Raw genomic sequence first — 12,723 nt, 5'->3', positions numbered from 1 at the left:
GAGGAGAAACTCTCTTTCAGGCTGTGCACAGGAATGGGCTGCAAGGTTGCAAACCGAGAAATAACTCCACTTGTCTAGAAGAAACGCCAAAGAATAGGTTGGGGTTCTACGGGAGACAAACTGACGTATTCTTTTTTCCTTTCTCTGTCCAATATCAGCTGGGAACAAGCTGGTATTTTACTTTAGACTTCTTTCCAATAGACTCAGTGAACGGCACAACATATCTCAAGGAAAAGGTATTCTTCATGTTTTTTATCCAGGTATTATTGGGCCAGTTTTCATTTTGTGCCTTCTCCTCTTCATCTCGAGGTTTGGTTTGTTTTTCACCTGATTTATGTGTACCATGGACGTTTTTATCAACCATATATTTACCCAAACCTTCCAGCAAGACAATCGACTCATATTCCACCGTAATAAGAACAAGCATTAGAGTTAACCATGAAGATGTGAGATCAAAACCACAATCAACAGAGATGTAGTGTAATACGGAGTAGTCATAAAAGAATTTTTGTATCATTTAAATTAAATTATACAAAAAATCTTATATTTTGTGAGTGTTTATGTCAGTAATTTATCGTATAATACCAGAAATTGGTCGATATGCATCAGTTAAGTACCTGGTAGTGAAATAATGTGTCTACAGGTGTAACCTGGATGTACATGTGAACAAAATGACTGCAACAAACTGTGCATCCCCATGTACTAAATAAAAATAAATAGCATGCCCAGAAATGTCCAAAATGAAAATAGTGCACTATTTATGATTCCAAAAACTGAACATCAGGTACTTTAATAATCTACAATATTTCCTCTATGCAAATTATTTTTTCAGTTTGATCAGGGTTTTTTTTTTTTTGCAATAAAGAAATAATTACATTTATCTAAATATAGTAAATTACTGAATGATACATCCTATAGTAATATAGTTACTATAGTAATAGTAATAACCTCTATCTGGACTTGTTTTTTTGTAAAACTGTCTTGTTTCAAGGAGAATCTTCACAGGTTTTTAATTATTTGAGCTTGTGAAGAAGATTTTCAAGTCAATCAATAAAAACTGCTATTCCGCCAAATAAAAGCAAGATTTAATTATGGTCATATTTTCAAGGCTCACTTGTAACTGTGAAGTCTGTCCTGCGGTACTTCCATGTTGCAATTTATCGAGTGGCATCCTTGAAGAGTATCGAAAGCTTCCAAGTAACTCATTTATTCTGTAGTTACTAGAAAATATACGTGTTTGTCACCACTCGCATGTTCTACCATCTATTCTCTGTGCCACTTCTCCCTCCTTTCATCTGCTTGGATGTAGACATTCGCGGGTCTCGATCTGTCTGAGCGCCGCACGGTCTGTGTTATGAATGGAGATGTACACCTACGTACACAGACATGCAGCTGACACACACCGCTTGATTTGTACACAGCACACACCTCCATGTTTGCCGAAAACATCTTGTTCTAAGGAAACATGCGGCGGTCCAGACAGATTGGAGCTGTGTGAAAAAATGAAATGACAGTACTACAGCGCTCAAAAGGGTGTAAGTCCTCTATCTGTGCCACAGTACTGAAACAAAACCCTGCATACTAGAGAAAACTTGTGAGGCGGTCCCTGGATTCTAAAGAGGAATGGTCAAAGATCCCTCTCAATTCATTTGAATTCATAGCATGGTTTAAGATCCGATATGTTATTAACTGTGAAACCTTATTCTGGCAATACACACCACTCTAAATCCTATTTAATCAACTGAGCATACACTGAGTGGATCCTGAAACAAGTTGCACAAACATCTTGAGGATTATCAGAGAAATGAGATTCATGACTCACTTTTGATGCTACAGCAAAGGATGTGGAATGTTAACTTACAAAAATGAGTAAAAGATGTTTTTACTTTGGCATGACTGGTTATTTGGTTTGGATGTCTTTGGAATAAAATTACATTCAAATTGTTTTAAGAGTAAGTTTTTATTATTGAAAAGGTGACGGGAGTTGATTAGTTTCTACTGGTTTTTTTCTCACTTTTTATTTATATTTATAGACTGAATGCAATAAAAGATTAAAGAAATGTGCTAACAATATGGTTGAGTGAATTAAATAATCCAACTAATACTACCAAAATGCTACCAAATCATTTGAAATTAATCAGATTTGAGTAAAATTCATGTTAAAATTCACATAAAAAGAAAACAGCTCTTAACAGATTAACAGTCAAGATCTTGAGTTTAAGATGGCTTTTCACAAAAGATAACTTTGTGTCCTTCAGCAACAAAGAAGAAGATGGTCATACTTAAAGAACAGCAACATGAAGAAGAAGTAGATTCATTTAAATAGCCTCCCTACTCAGGGCCTAATGTAAGAATCCATTTCCATTTCTAATGCTGGGGATAGACGGTCAGCAAAACTTCAGTTTTAAAAAAACATAAGGGCTGTAATTGAGCCTCAGTAATTATGCAGACAGTGCACACCACACATGTATATTTGCATAATGTAGGCTACGAAACCAATTTAACCTCAACAAACATATGTGTGAAAATATGTTGAAAAATGTGGAAAATTTTATTGATGTCCCTTTTAAAAAGCATCTTCAATTCACTTACATGTGTGGGAGCTGATATACTTTCTAAATATATAGAAATGTTTGGAAAAATTCAATAAATAAATATTTTTATTGAGATATTTATCACATTTAATTAATCTTTTTCATTACAATTACAACTCATCAAGAATTATATTATATACAATTATATAATTTATATAAATTATATAAAGGTTTGCACAATTGTTAATGAATGTATGGAATATGTTAATCATATTAATTAAAATGTGACCACATGTTTTTGGTCTAAACTTATTCATTGTTATCAGTCATGACTATTATTAATTAAATAATTTTATTTAAAAAATTCTCATGTACTTGTTGCCTTTTTTAGAATTTAGTTAGTTTTGTTGTGTTTTCTAAACAACGCTCAGGTATACTACTGTGCATTGCTGATTTTATTTGCATATTTATAACATCCTACATGAATGAATACTTCAGGGTCATTAAAACACTGATTCTTCAGGAGAAATATTGGCTAGATGTACAAGGGGCCATCAAATATAAGCTAAGGCACCTGAATTTACTCTATTATTATCAATCTTCTCTCATAACTTTCTCCAACTCTGAATGTGAACGAAGCAGCAGCAGGTGCAGGACCAACAGGCATGTGTTGCAAGAGATGCGCACCAACTTTGTTAACAAACTCAATTTCCTCTTTCACCTTTCTTCTCACATGCTCCCACCTAACACCCAGGGACACACAGTCGTCTCCCTTCGTCTCAGACTCATCGGCACTTCTTTTCCCCCACTTTCCCCAGCATGCTTCATAATTATCACATAGCAGCTCATTGCACACAGCACCATCTGTTACTCAAACGCATGCGCATCCCAACACAGCAACAAGCCGCTGTCAGATGCTGTGGGTTTTGAGTTACTGAAACTTAGCATGCGTGGCCAAATGTGCAGCAACTGTTTTAAATAAAGGGGATAAGGAATTAGCCCTAAAGGAGTATTAATCTACTATCATGAAGCAACATTCTCATGCAAAAACATTATCTGAATATAAATACTCTGCGTTTAAGCTGGAAAAGATTTTACCTTTTTTTATGCCAAAATGAGAAATCATCTGTAGCCCAAAGCATATTTTACATTATTCTCTGGCTCCGAGGATGATGCTGAAATATATCTCATGACTGAGAAAGAGACAGAGCCTTGAAGTTCATGGCATTCAACCACTTCAAGTCGTTGAATACCATGAACTTTAAGCCAAACTTTCAGGATTGACTGTGACACATTCATGAAGAGGCGGGATGGGGTTGAATTTACTGGAAAGTGGGGATATGAAACACATTTGCACAATACATTGTGAAAAAATCGCCATCGCAATAACACTGTTTATCCCAAAAAAACAGTTTGGAGTGCAAAAATTCATCCATCCATCCATCCATTTTCTAACACTCTTGTCCCTAGTGGGGTCGGGAGGGGTGCTGGTGCCCATCTCCAGCTAACGTTGTGGGTGAGAGGCGGGGTCACACTGGACGGGTCGCCAGTTTGTCCCTAGTGCAAGAATTGTTGGAGAATATATTCCAAATGTTATGAACTTGCATTTTTCATGCTAAGGTAATATTCAGCCAGCTGGATAGAGACCCTTACACCGGCTTGCATTTTTGTTGCAGAAAAATACATTTTTGTTTAGCCTTCTGCTGCTGCAAGAATTTTCAGACATATTTCCAAAGAAAATTCAGGGAACAATGCATTATTTTCCCTTCACTTCACAATTTTAACTTTTAAGGTATATAAAACCAACAAAACCAATTGAGGCTTAAGATTGTAAAGTGAAAAAACGCTAAGAAACCTTCAAGAGGTATGAATGCATTGCAGCATGTTCTGAATACATGCTGCAATGCATGTTTTTCTCCCTTAAATTCAGACGAAATGGATAAAATTAATGATCACTGAAAGCATAAAACACCAACCAGCTGCTGGGACAAAAAACACCATAAAACAGAAAGAAAATGTGCTGACTTTTGCTAGCCGACACCCTGCATTGTAATATTTTTCCTTCCAATTGGAAAATATGGTGCCCTATCCCAAACATTTTACAGAAAAGACCACTGACAAGTCCTCATTGTTTCTCTGAAGTTAAAGGCACTGCGGCCTGATCCATATCAACATCCTGTCACCTCCACCATGCCTCGATCGGCCAGAGGACAAACTAACCCAATTTGTGTCCAGTAAACAAGCAGTTCACTTCATATGAAGTATAAAAAGTCAACAGCAGAGCTGCAGTTCATTTGTGGAGGCGCCCTCGTAACGTTTAATAAGCATCTCTCCAGCCTGGCCACGCCGTCCTTACCTGCCAGGACCTACGGAGCAGCCAATTAAACATCAAGCCATGCTGACATCAGGATGAATTAGAACTGCCGTTGATTATTTATACATTCATTATCATGGAGCTGCCAGGACCCCAGTCCTCGAGCTGGAATGCGATCAAACGTTCTCACTTTTCCTCTCCGTGTGCAGCTTTGGAGGGGACTTCTGCTGTGTGCGAACGGAGGGACTCCCCCTCTTCAATTATTTACAGGAAGCCCTCATGCATCTGTGACTTTCAGCGACAGGCTGAGAAAGCCCAGCAGAGCGGCGCAGAGCGCCGTTAGTCCTCTTCCCAATTACTATTTTCTCTTCCTCTCATCCCTTTACAAACAATGTTTCCTCCTCTCAATCCTTCCTGGTTCTTGTCCAACTCCCTCATCTGTTTACACGGTTTTCTTTTCCTCTTTCAAATCTTTTCTAAAACAGTTTTTACCCTACCTTTTCTTTTCCTTTCTCATATACAAACCTTCTCCCTCTTCATACCTTTGTTCCTCTCAGCTGTCATGTTCGTTTCCCTCATTTAACCTCTTCCTCTCCCGCCTGCTTATATTCCCCCATTCCCTCAATCACCTATCCTCTCATCTCATCACCTCTTGTCCCCTCTTGTCATCTTCCCCCCAAAAAAGAAAAGAAGGGGGAGGAAAGAGGGATGAAGCAGGAAGTAAGGGACATCGGTGGATGAGTGTGAACTTCTTCTGAAGAGTCAGCATGGAAATAATTCATATTCTGCTCCAGCTTACCCACATCGCAGCTCCTGTACCTCACCTTCCCTCTGTTCTTTGCTGCTCTGCTTGCTCTTCACCTCCTCCTCCTCTATTTCTCTGTCAAACCTCGTCTTTCATACTGTTCTCCCCATCTCCTCACAGTAATTTTGCTTTTGATTTTACCATTTTCACATCTGCTGGCATTTGCTGAGATGCTTCTGGCAAGGACACTGAAACACATCGCTGTCAAATTCACTCAAACTCAAGGAATATTTGTCATTTAGGCAGATTGATTGCCTCAGTGATATATTTTTTGTTGCCATTTTCCTGATTATTCTAATGACTCTTTAATTTTCTAAAGTCTAAGTTTTATATACATTTTTTACCAGGGATGCCAGTAAATGTGGAAGGTCCTACATATACAGTATATTTGAAATAATGTCATTTTAACTGCTTACATTATTTTTTTAGGATATTTGGATGCAACATTTTGTAAACTGATCAATTTGTTACAACCTTTGCAAACCCTTATTTGGTGAACTAAATAAGTTATAGAATTCATTTGAATTCAAAAAACAAGACTATAAAAAACTTTTCTGTCATAGTTAGCTTTGGAACATGGCGTGAACAATATTAACATTCAATAAGCCACGTCCCTCCTTTGGAAGCTCGGGTAGTTTCCAAATGTTGTCTCCCACCTACGATCACAGCTGAAGCCAACAGATGCATCATCTCCAAGCCCCACTGGCCAACAACTCACCCGAGTGGATAAACCCAGGCCGATATTTCCATTTGTGTCTAATTAAAGTCCCAGAGGGGACCGCAGAGCATCTAAAACCAAGAGGAACCAAACACGGTTCGCAGCACGGCTGAAGACGACAGCTGTGATGGCGGACGGTGTCCTTTAGCAGCTTCTGATAAACCTGTCTACGCGTGTGTCGCCGGTGTGCTCACCGAGGAGTAAAGGTGACCCTCTCCGTTCATGGCGATGTAGAGACCGGTCTTGACTGATTGGATGGCCACGACTCTCAGACCCACAGGAATTAGGTTGAAGAGAGCTGAGGAGAAACAACACAAGAGGAATTAAAATGGAAACTGTTTTCTAGATGTATTAATGAATGTTGTTGCATTTTATATAGCGCTCTCAATCGATTAAAAAACGTAATCAGATTAATCACACTCTAGCACTGTGACTAATCAATATAGTTAACTTTCTAACCTTGAAATGTAAAAATGCACGTTTTCAAAGAGTGTTTAAGAAAATGTCTTACTGTCTCAAACCAAACATTTCAGTTTTCCAGGATTTCATATTCAGGATGAAGTGATTTTGTTTCAAACGTAATTTAGAAACTTTAAATTGGTTGTGCTTCGGTGGAAGACTACCTTGGTTTTACCCAAAAGTCCATTGTGGTATGTTTTTAAGAATTGTTTTGGTGCTTCAGGCCTGTATTTGGCAGAAATCAGACAAGAAGCAGATGGAGAGAACGATGGTGAGACACTTGAGGACGGGAGTCAAATTCGCATCGAGGTTTATATCCTCTGAATAGGGCATCCACTCTAATCAGGGTGTTTTTTAAACTAAAACTTTCCGTCGAGCACATCAGTCTGACTCTCCTCACTCATCTATTCACTTGCTGTATTGTATTGTATTGTTCTGCATTGTTCAGCGTAGAACAAGACCATGTAATGCCCTGCTTTGAAGTTACCTTCTGCGGTAGAGAGGCTGTTAGGTCAAAATAGAATAGGTAATGCTATTAATCAGTATTATGTAATATTAACACATTAAACTCTTCAGATTAATCACATGCAGCCCTAATTTTAAAAGAACATGAATAAATCAGACGGTTTGAGGCTACACTAAACAATCTCAACTAAAACAGGACGGATGTTTTCTGATTGGTACAAAAATAAAAAGATGTTTATCTACATCCAATCATGACAGTCAGTTTTAAACAACAAAAGATTACTTTTTTTTAAACAATAGAAACAAATGCGCTTTCCAGCTGACGAAAAAGTCAGGACTAGTTGTACCATCATTAGTTAAAATTATTTTTCTTTTCTTTTATGTCTGGCCCATTTTGAGTCCAGTTCTGGTGGATTTTGAGGTCTGTTTTGGGTCACTGTCATGTTTCAGGGTCCAGTTCTGTTTCAGCTTTTATTTATTTATTTTTTTCTACAGATGGTCTCACATTTTGACCCTCTGATATCCTGTAAAATTTATGTTGGATTCTGGTGATGAGCTGGAAAAAAAATATCTCCACACCAAAACCAAACATTCGGTGCTTTTCTTCATAGAATGTTTGGTTTATGCTTCCATAAAAGTTAAACTCATGAAGTTTTGTTCAAGGTGTGCAGCCATGCACGTTCGTATCAACAGCAGAAAGAGTCTGCTATGCTTCTAGTGATGACATTTTAGGGGTTTTGGTCTCTTCATGTAGCCTGTTCAAGTTGTCTTTCAGGGTGAAATTGCTTGAACAGCCACAGGTGGCCATGTTGGAAGTTGTTTTCAGCACTTTTCAAATCCTTCATCAGACGCCTAAGCTGCTTTAATCTTCTCTCTGAAGGCCTCGGAGAGCTCTCTGGGTCTGTTCGCTCTCACTTCAACAGTTGGAGGACCAAATTAAATATCTCAGGTTAAAACTAAGCAATCTTACTTTCAAATGTAGTGTACTAATGTTCTCCATGTTTCTGATGGGATTTGCTAGTTAAGCGGGGAGAATGCAATAAGGTATCTTTGATAAAACTACATTGATCTCAACACCAGTGGTTTGTTCAGGCTGTTACTTAAAGAGAGTCATAGTTTAGAAGACAACAGTAAGGCTACTCTGGTATCAAAGCAAGGTTGGACTGTTTCTACGTTTGAGCTTTCAACCTCTGTGACAGAACATGCTGGATTCAGAAACGCTGGTAGACTTTTGAAAATCTCAGAGTCAAAGTAAGAATCTATACAAAATACATACAGAGACACAGTAATGCTAATTGCTCTTATTACTAAAATGAGATGCAAGAGACGGTTTAAAACCCCATTTTTTATTCTGAATGCTATTAATAATTCTTGCTGTTGGAAGGTCAAAACTTGGATAAGTGCCTCTCGTCATTCATGGAGACAATTTCTTCATCTGTTCCTGGTCATTTTCTCGGTGGAGTACTTCAGTGCATTGATGGAGCATCGTCCCACATGAAAACCATTATCTTCTTCAAAGATTTTTCCACATCCACTGCATTTGGGAGTTGATTTAGAGTCCATCTTGAGTCTGAAAAGGTCCAACTTGCTCATCTTTAATAACACCAGCACATCCCAGTAAGCCTTACTAATGTCTCAGTTGAAGTGGAGTTGGGTGTTCAGACACACTTATATCATCAGTCTGTAACACCTTTAAAAAAATGTTTTCAGGTATTTCTTGGTCTACTTTTGATGTTTCATCTCATGATTCTTGTTCAGTAATGGCCAGGTTTCAGTCTTCCCTAGGTTTTCCCTTGGCTCTGAGCTCTGAACATCTTGTTTTTCTGGGCTCTCCAGGAAGATTGAGGTTCCTATTTTTGTCCTTCTATACATTTCTTGCATCTCTGTTGAATATTTTTCAATAAAATGCTGGACAGTTCTGTTTACATGGTAGAACATTATGACACAAGAGGGCAGAATCCCTTCGAAAAAACTTTGTCAATCTTTGTTTTATTTTTATTTTCCAACCATTTCCCCTACATAGTACAAGCTGCCTGGAAATTATGCACAACACATTTCACCTGATGAGCCTACATCCAATAAGGATTCATGTTTCCACAGATTGGAGTTATTATCAAAATGTTAATTTGTCTAGTAATTGTACAAGCAGTGTACTTCAGATTATGTGGAAACCCTTATATCCTCTCGAAAAGTGAGACTACACAACAGACAAGGAGCTAAAATTAGGGAAAATGTCACGGAACATTTTCAAATAAAATTGTGGGGACAGTTTAACTCTTCTGCTTTGTTTACACACAGCAATCCAGAGAGGGATGCATAGCGATGATGTCTTTCTTTATCCTCCACCGCATTTCTTGTACATTGTGTACTTTGTTCAAAAGTGTTATTTATTTTCAGAGATTTTCCACATCAGTCTGACTAGATGAGGTGCTGAGATCCCTTTTAGGAGAAAAGCTTTGAGACACGACATTAAAACGTTGTAATTTAGCTGTCTGTTCATCTGACAGACTGAAAGAAGAGAAACGTTCAGCATTTAAGACACAAAAAAATACAAAACAATGACGGGCAACTGGAGAAGGAGCAATTTTTGTTCTAAAGTGCTAAAACAACAAGATCTTTCTTCTGTTCTAGTCAACTGATGTTTGCTGCTGTAAGTAGCTTTTAGTGCCAGAATCTTATTTTGCTGGAATTTGTTGGAATAATAAAGAAGCATTATTAATATGTGTTTTATAGAAACTAAATACAAGCTCATCATTTCTTTACAAGTCAAGTCTCTAACAACTGAAATAAACATTTCCTAATTCTGCGTCACTGTACGTTAGGAATCAAACCCTTACTGTTTGTCCTTTGGCTTAAATTACCGCATGAACATAAAATAATTATCTTTCAATCTGTTTTATTAAAGGGTATATTTTAACACTTAATACACTACACAAAAAAACTGATACAGGTAGCTAAATATTATTTTGACATTTTCAAATGTAATATTTACCCAATTAGAAATATGCATCTATGCATATCTGAGTAAAAAGAGATTAAAAGCTGGTGATGTTGAATTTCATAAATTGGAGGGTTTTCTTCTCTTCATTTTGAGCTGGAGGATTTTTAATAATATTTGGAAATCATAAAGCTACATTTAAGACCCTTTTTTGAAAATATCAAGTAATTAATCTATTTTTCATCAGCTATGCCAACACATTTTGATTAATTTCACGCCAAAAAAACAAGAATACAAATATATCCAAATAAGACCCAGAGAGTGTTAAAACAGAGAATGTGTTTGTTTTTCTTTGCAATCAAGGAATGATTACTACTGCAGCTCTCAGTCAAGGTTCTAAGAAAATAACAGCATCCGTTTTCAATGTTTGGACAAGATGGAAGAAAAATGATGGATTATTTTTGGCATCATGTGAAGACTCCAGCAACAATAAAAGTACTAAAAAAACAACTTCACAAAACACAATGAAAAAAATTTTTTAAATGATTTCTCAGTACCTCATATTTTGCCAGGAGTTAAAATAATAAAAAATTAAGTTGTCCTATTTGGATACAAAAAATAAAGAAGGGGGCCTACACTAAATCCTTACTTAATTTTTAATTCAAAAGCTAAATCTGGTTGTTGAATAAAATGTATTGGATAGCCAAAACAATCAACATTCAGAGCCAAATAGATCCTTTTCTGATATATTTAACACGCTGATTATTGTTGGAATGAAAAATTATTACTGTGTAGATTTCAATAAATGTCCATATGATCCATCATTTCCATAAATGTGAATTCACAGATCTGGAGAAAAACATCAAATCTACCTGACATCAGGTGGATTTAAGTATGCACACTTAATGAAAGCAGGGAAATTCTGGGAATTCTGTTTGATTTAGACCCTTTGGAAAAAGAAAAATGTACAAACTGGTGAGTAAAACTGATAAAGCTGTAGAGAGTCATCAGAATATAAACAGATGGATTGAAGATTTTGACTTGATAGCAACGCCAACATGGGGATGACTCCTTGGACCTGTGAGATTGCTTTTCAAAAGGTGATTTTCTCTAAGCTTCAGTAATGAAAATACTCCAAAAGCTGATGGTGTAAATTATCCATCTGTAACTCCTGTCTGACGACTGCATGTAGAAAAAAGCTACGGAAACAATTCCCTGAGCAACCACTTTAAATCATTCAGTAGCTAAAACTGAGCTATATCAATATTTACACTAAAATTTTCAGTCCAGGTTGATATGACTGACTGTGTGTATTCCGATCATAAATTGTACCAAGGGCATCTCTAGCTTCAGCTAACTGAACTTGATGCAGTGGTTCTCTTATTTGAAGGAAAACCCTAATTCACGCCATTTGGTTTAATTTTCATCTTATTAGATACATTTGGAGAGTTGTTCAAGTGTCACTGCTGAGGAATTTCTGGGCCTTGAAAGAAAGATTTCACTTTGCTTTTTATTCCAACTTTTTTCAGTCTTTAAATACTTGCTTGAATTAAATTTGTTCTTCCCATGAAACACATATTCCTCTGCCTTATATTTTAGCACTCAACATTTACTCAACTTTAATTTAGTGCACACTTTTGATTAGATTTTAAATTTTCTACTCACACACCAAAATATAGTTGGATAAATGTTACTAAGAGCTCAATTTGAGCCCAAAAACTAACCAATTTGAATAAACTTTGCCAATTGTAGCAATAAAATTGCTCAAATATCCAGCCAGAATTACGCCAGACGCTTGCTAACAGCTACAAAAAGCTTTTGATCAAGGTGCGACTTGCTAACCAAGTGTCCATTGGATGGTATGTGTATATTTAAGTCTGGATACATATTTTTTAACAAGTTGGGTTTAGAGCAACTCCACAATAAATTCAAACTTGGAAAAAAAAAAACATCTCATTGCAGCTTTTGGTTTGATCATTCAGCTTGAAAAGAAAACAATGACTCAAACCAATCACTAAAAACCCAACGTTAATCAAATTTGTGCCCAAGACCAGAACCGAATTTGATTATTTTGGAACAAAAAGTCAAACAACCTCATCTATTAGAGCTAAATTTGCCAAAAGGTAAAGACTGATTGCTTTTTTTTAATCATCTTCTACAAATGTGTGTTTGTTGTGTGTACTAACAGGAGTTGGTGCTGTCATCTTTGGTCCCGTCCAGACTTCCATCCTGGCCCATCTGGAGATAGAAGCCTTGCCTGCAGAACAACCTGGTCACTATGCCCTTCAGCTGTGGTTCTACATGCAAAGAAACACAAACGATACATCAGATACTGTTATTCACATTTCAAAAGAGTTTGAACCAACTTCAGCGGGACTTGGACTCTAATGCACAATGTCATCCTGGAAGCACCATGGAGGGCACCTTTGTGATAAAACACCTTTTTAAAGCAGCACAATGTGACCACATGCAACCTCCTGCATCCTGAGG

At 37.0% G+C, this 12,723-nt stretch overlaps 1 protein-coding gene across 2 annotated transcripts in view; it reads right to left on the bottom strand.

Annotated features, from left to right (window-relative positions):
* The window catches only part of LOC114138504 (fibroblast growth factor 14-like), a 55,134-nt gene that overhangs the window by 13,599 nt on the left and 28,812 nt on the right, over positions 1-12,723 (bottom strand). For both annotated transcript variants that reach the window (XM_028007813.1, XM_028007814.1), the window contains exons 2-3: positions 12,420-12,530; positions 6,566-6,669 (exon numbers count right to left, since the gene is read on the bottom strand). In XM_028007813.1, coding sequence (XP_027863614.1) covers positions 6,566-6,669; positions 12,420-12,530 — 215 coding nt within the window. The remainder of the gene's footprint in view (positions 1-6,565; positions 6,670-12,419; positions 12,531-12,723) is intronic.

Source organism: Xiphophorus couchianus, chromosome 22 (genome assembly GCF_001444195.1).
Source record: "Xiphophorus couchianus chromosome 22, X_couchianus-1.0, whole genome shotgun sequence".
Lineage (NCBI taxonomy): Eukaryota > Metazoa > Chordata > Actinopteri > Cyprinodontiformes > Poeciliidae > Xiphophorus > Xiphophorus couchianus.
This window is presented reverse-complemented; position numbering and strand designations above follow the sequence as displayed.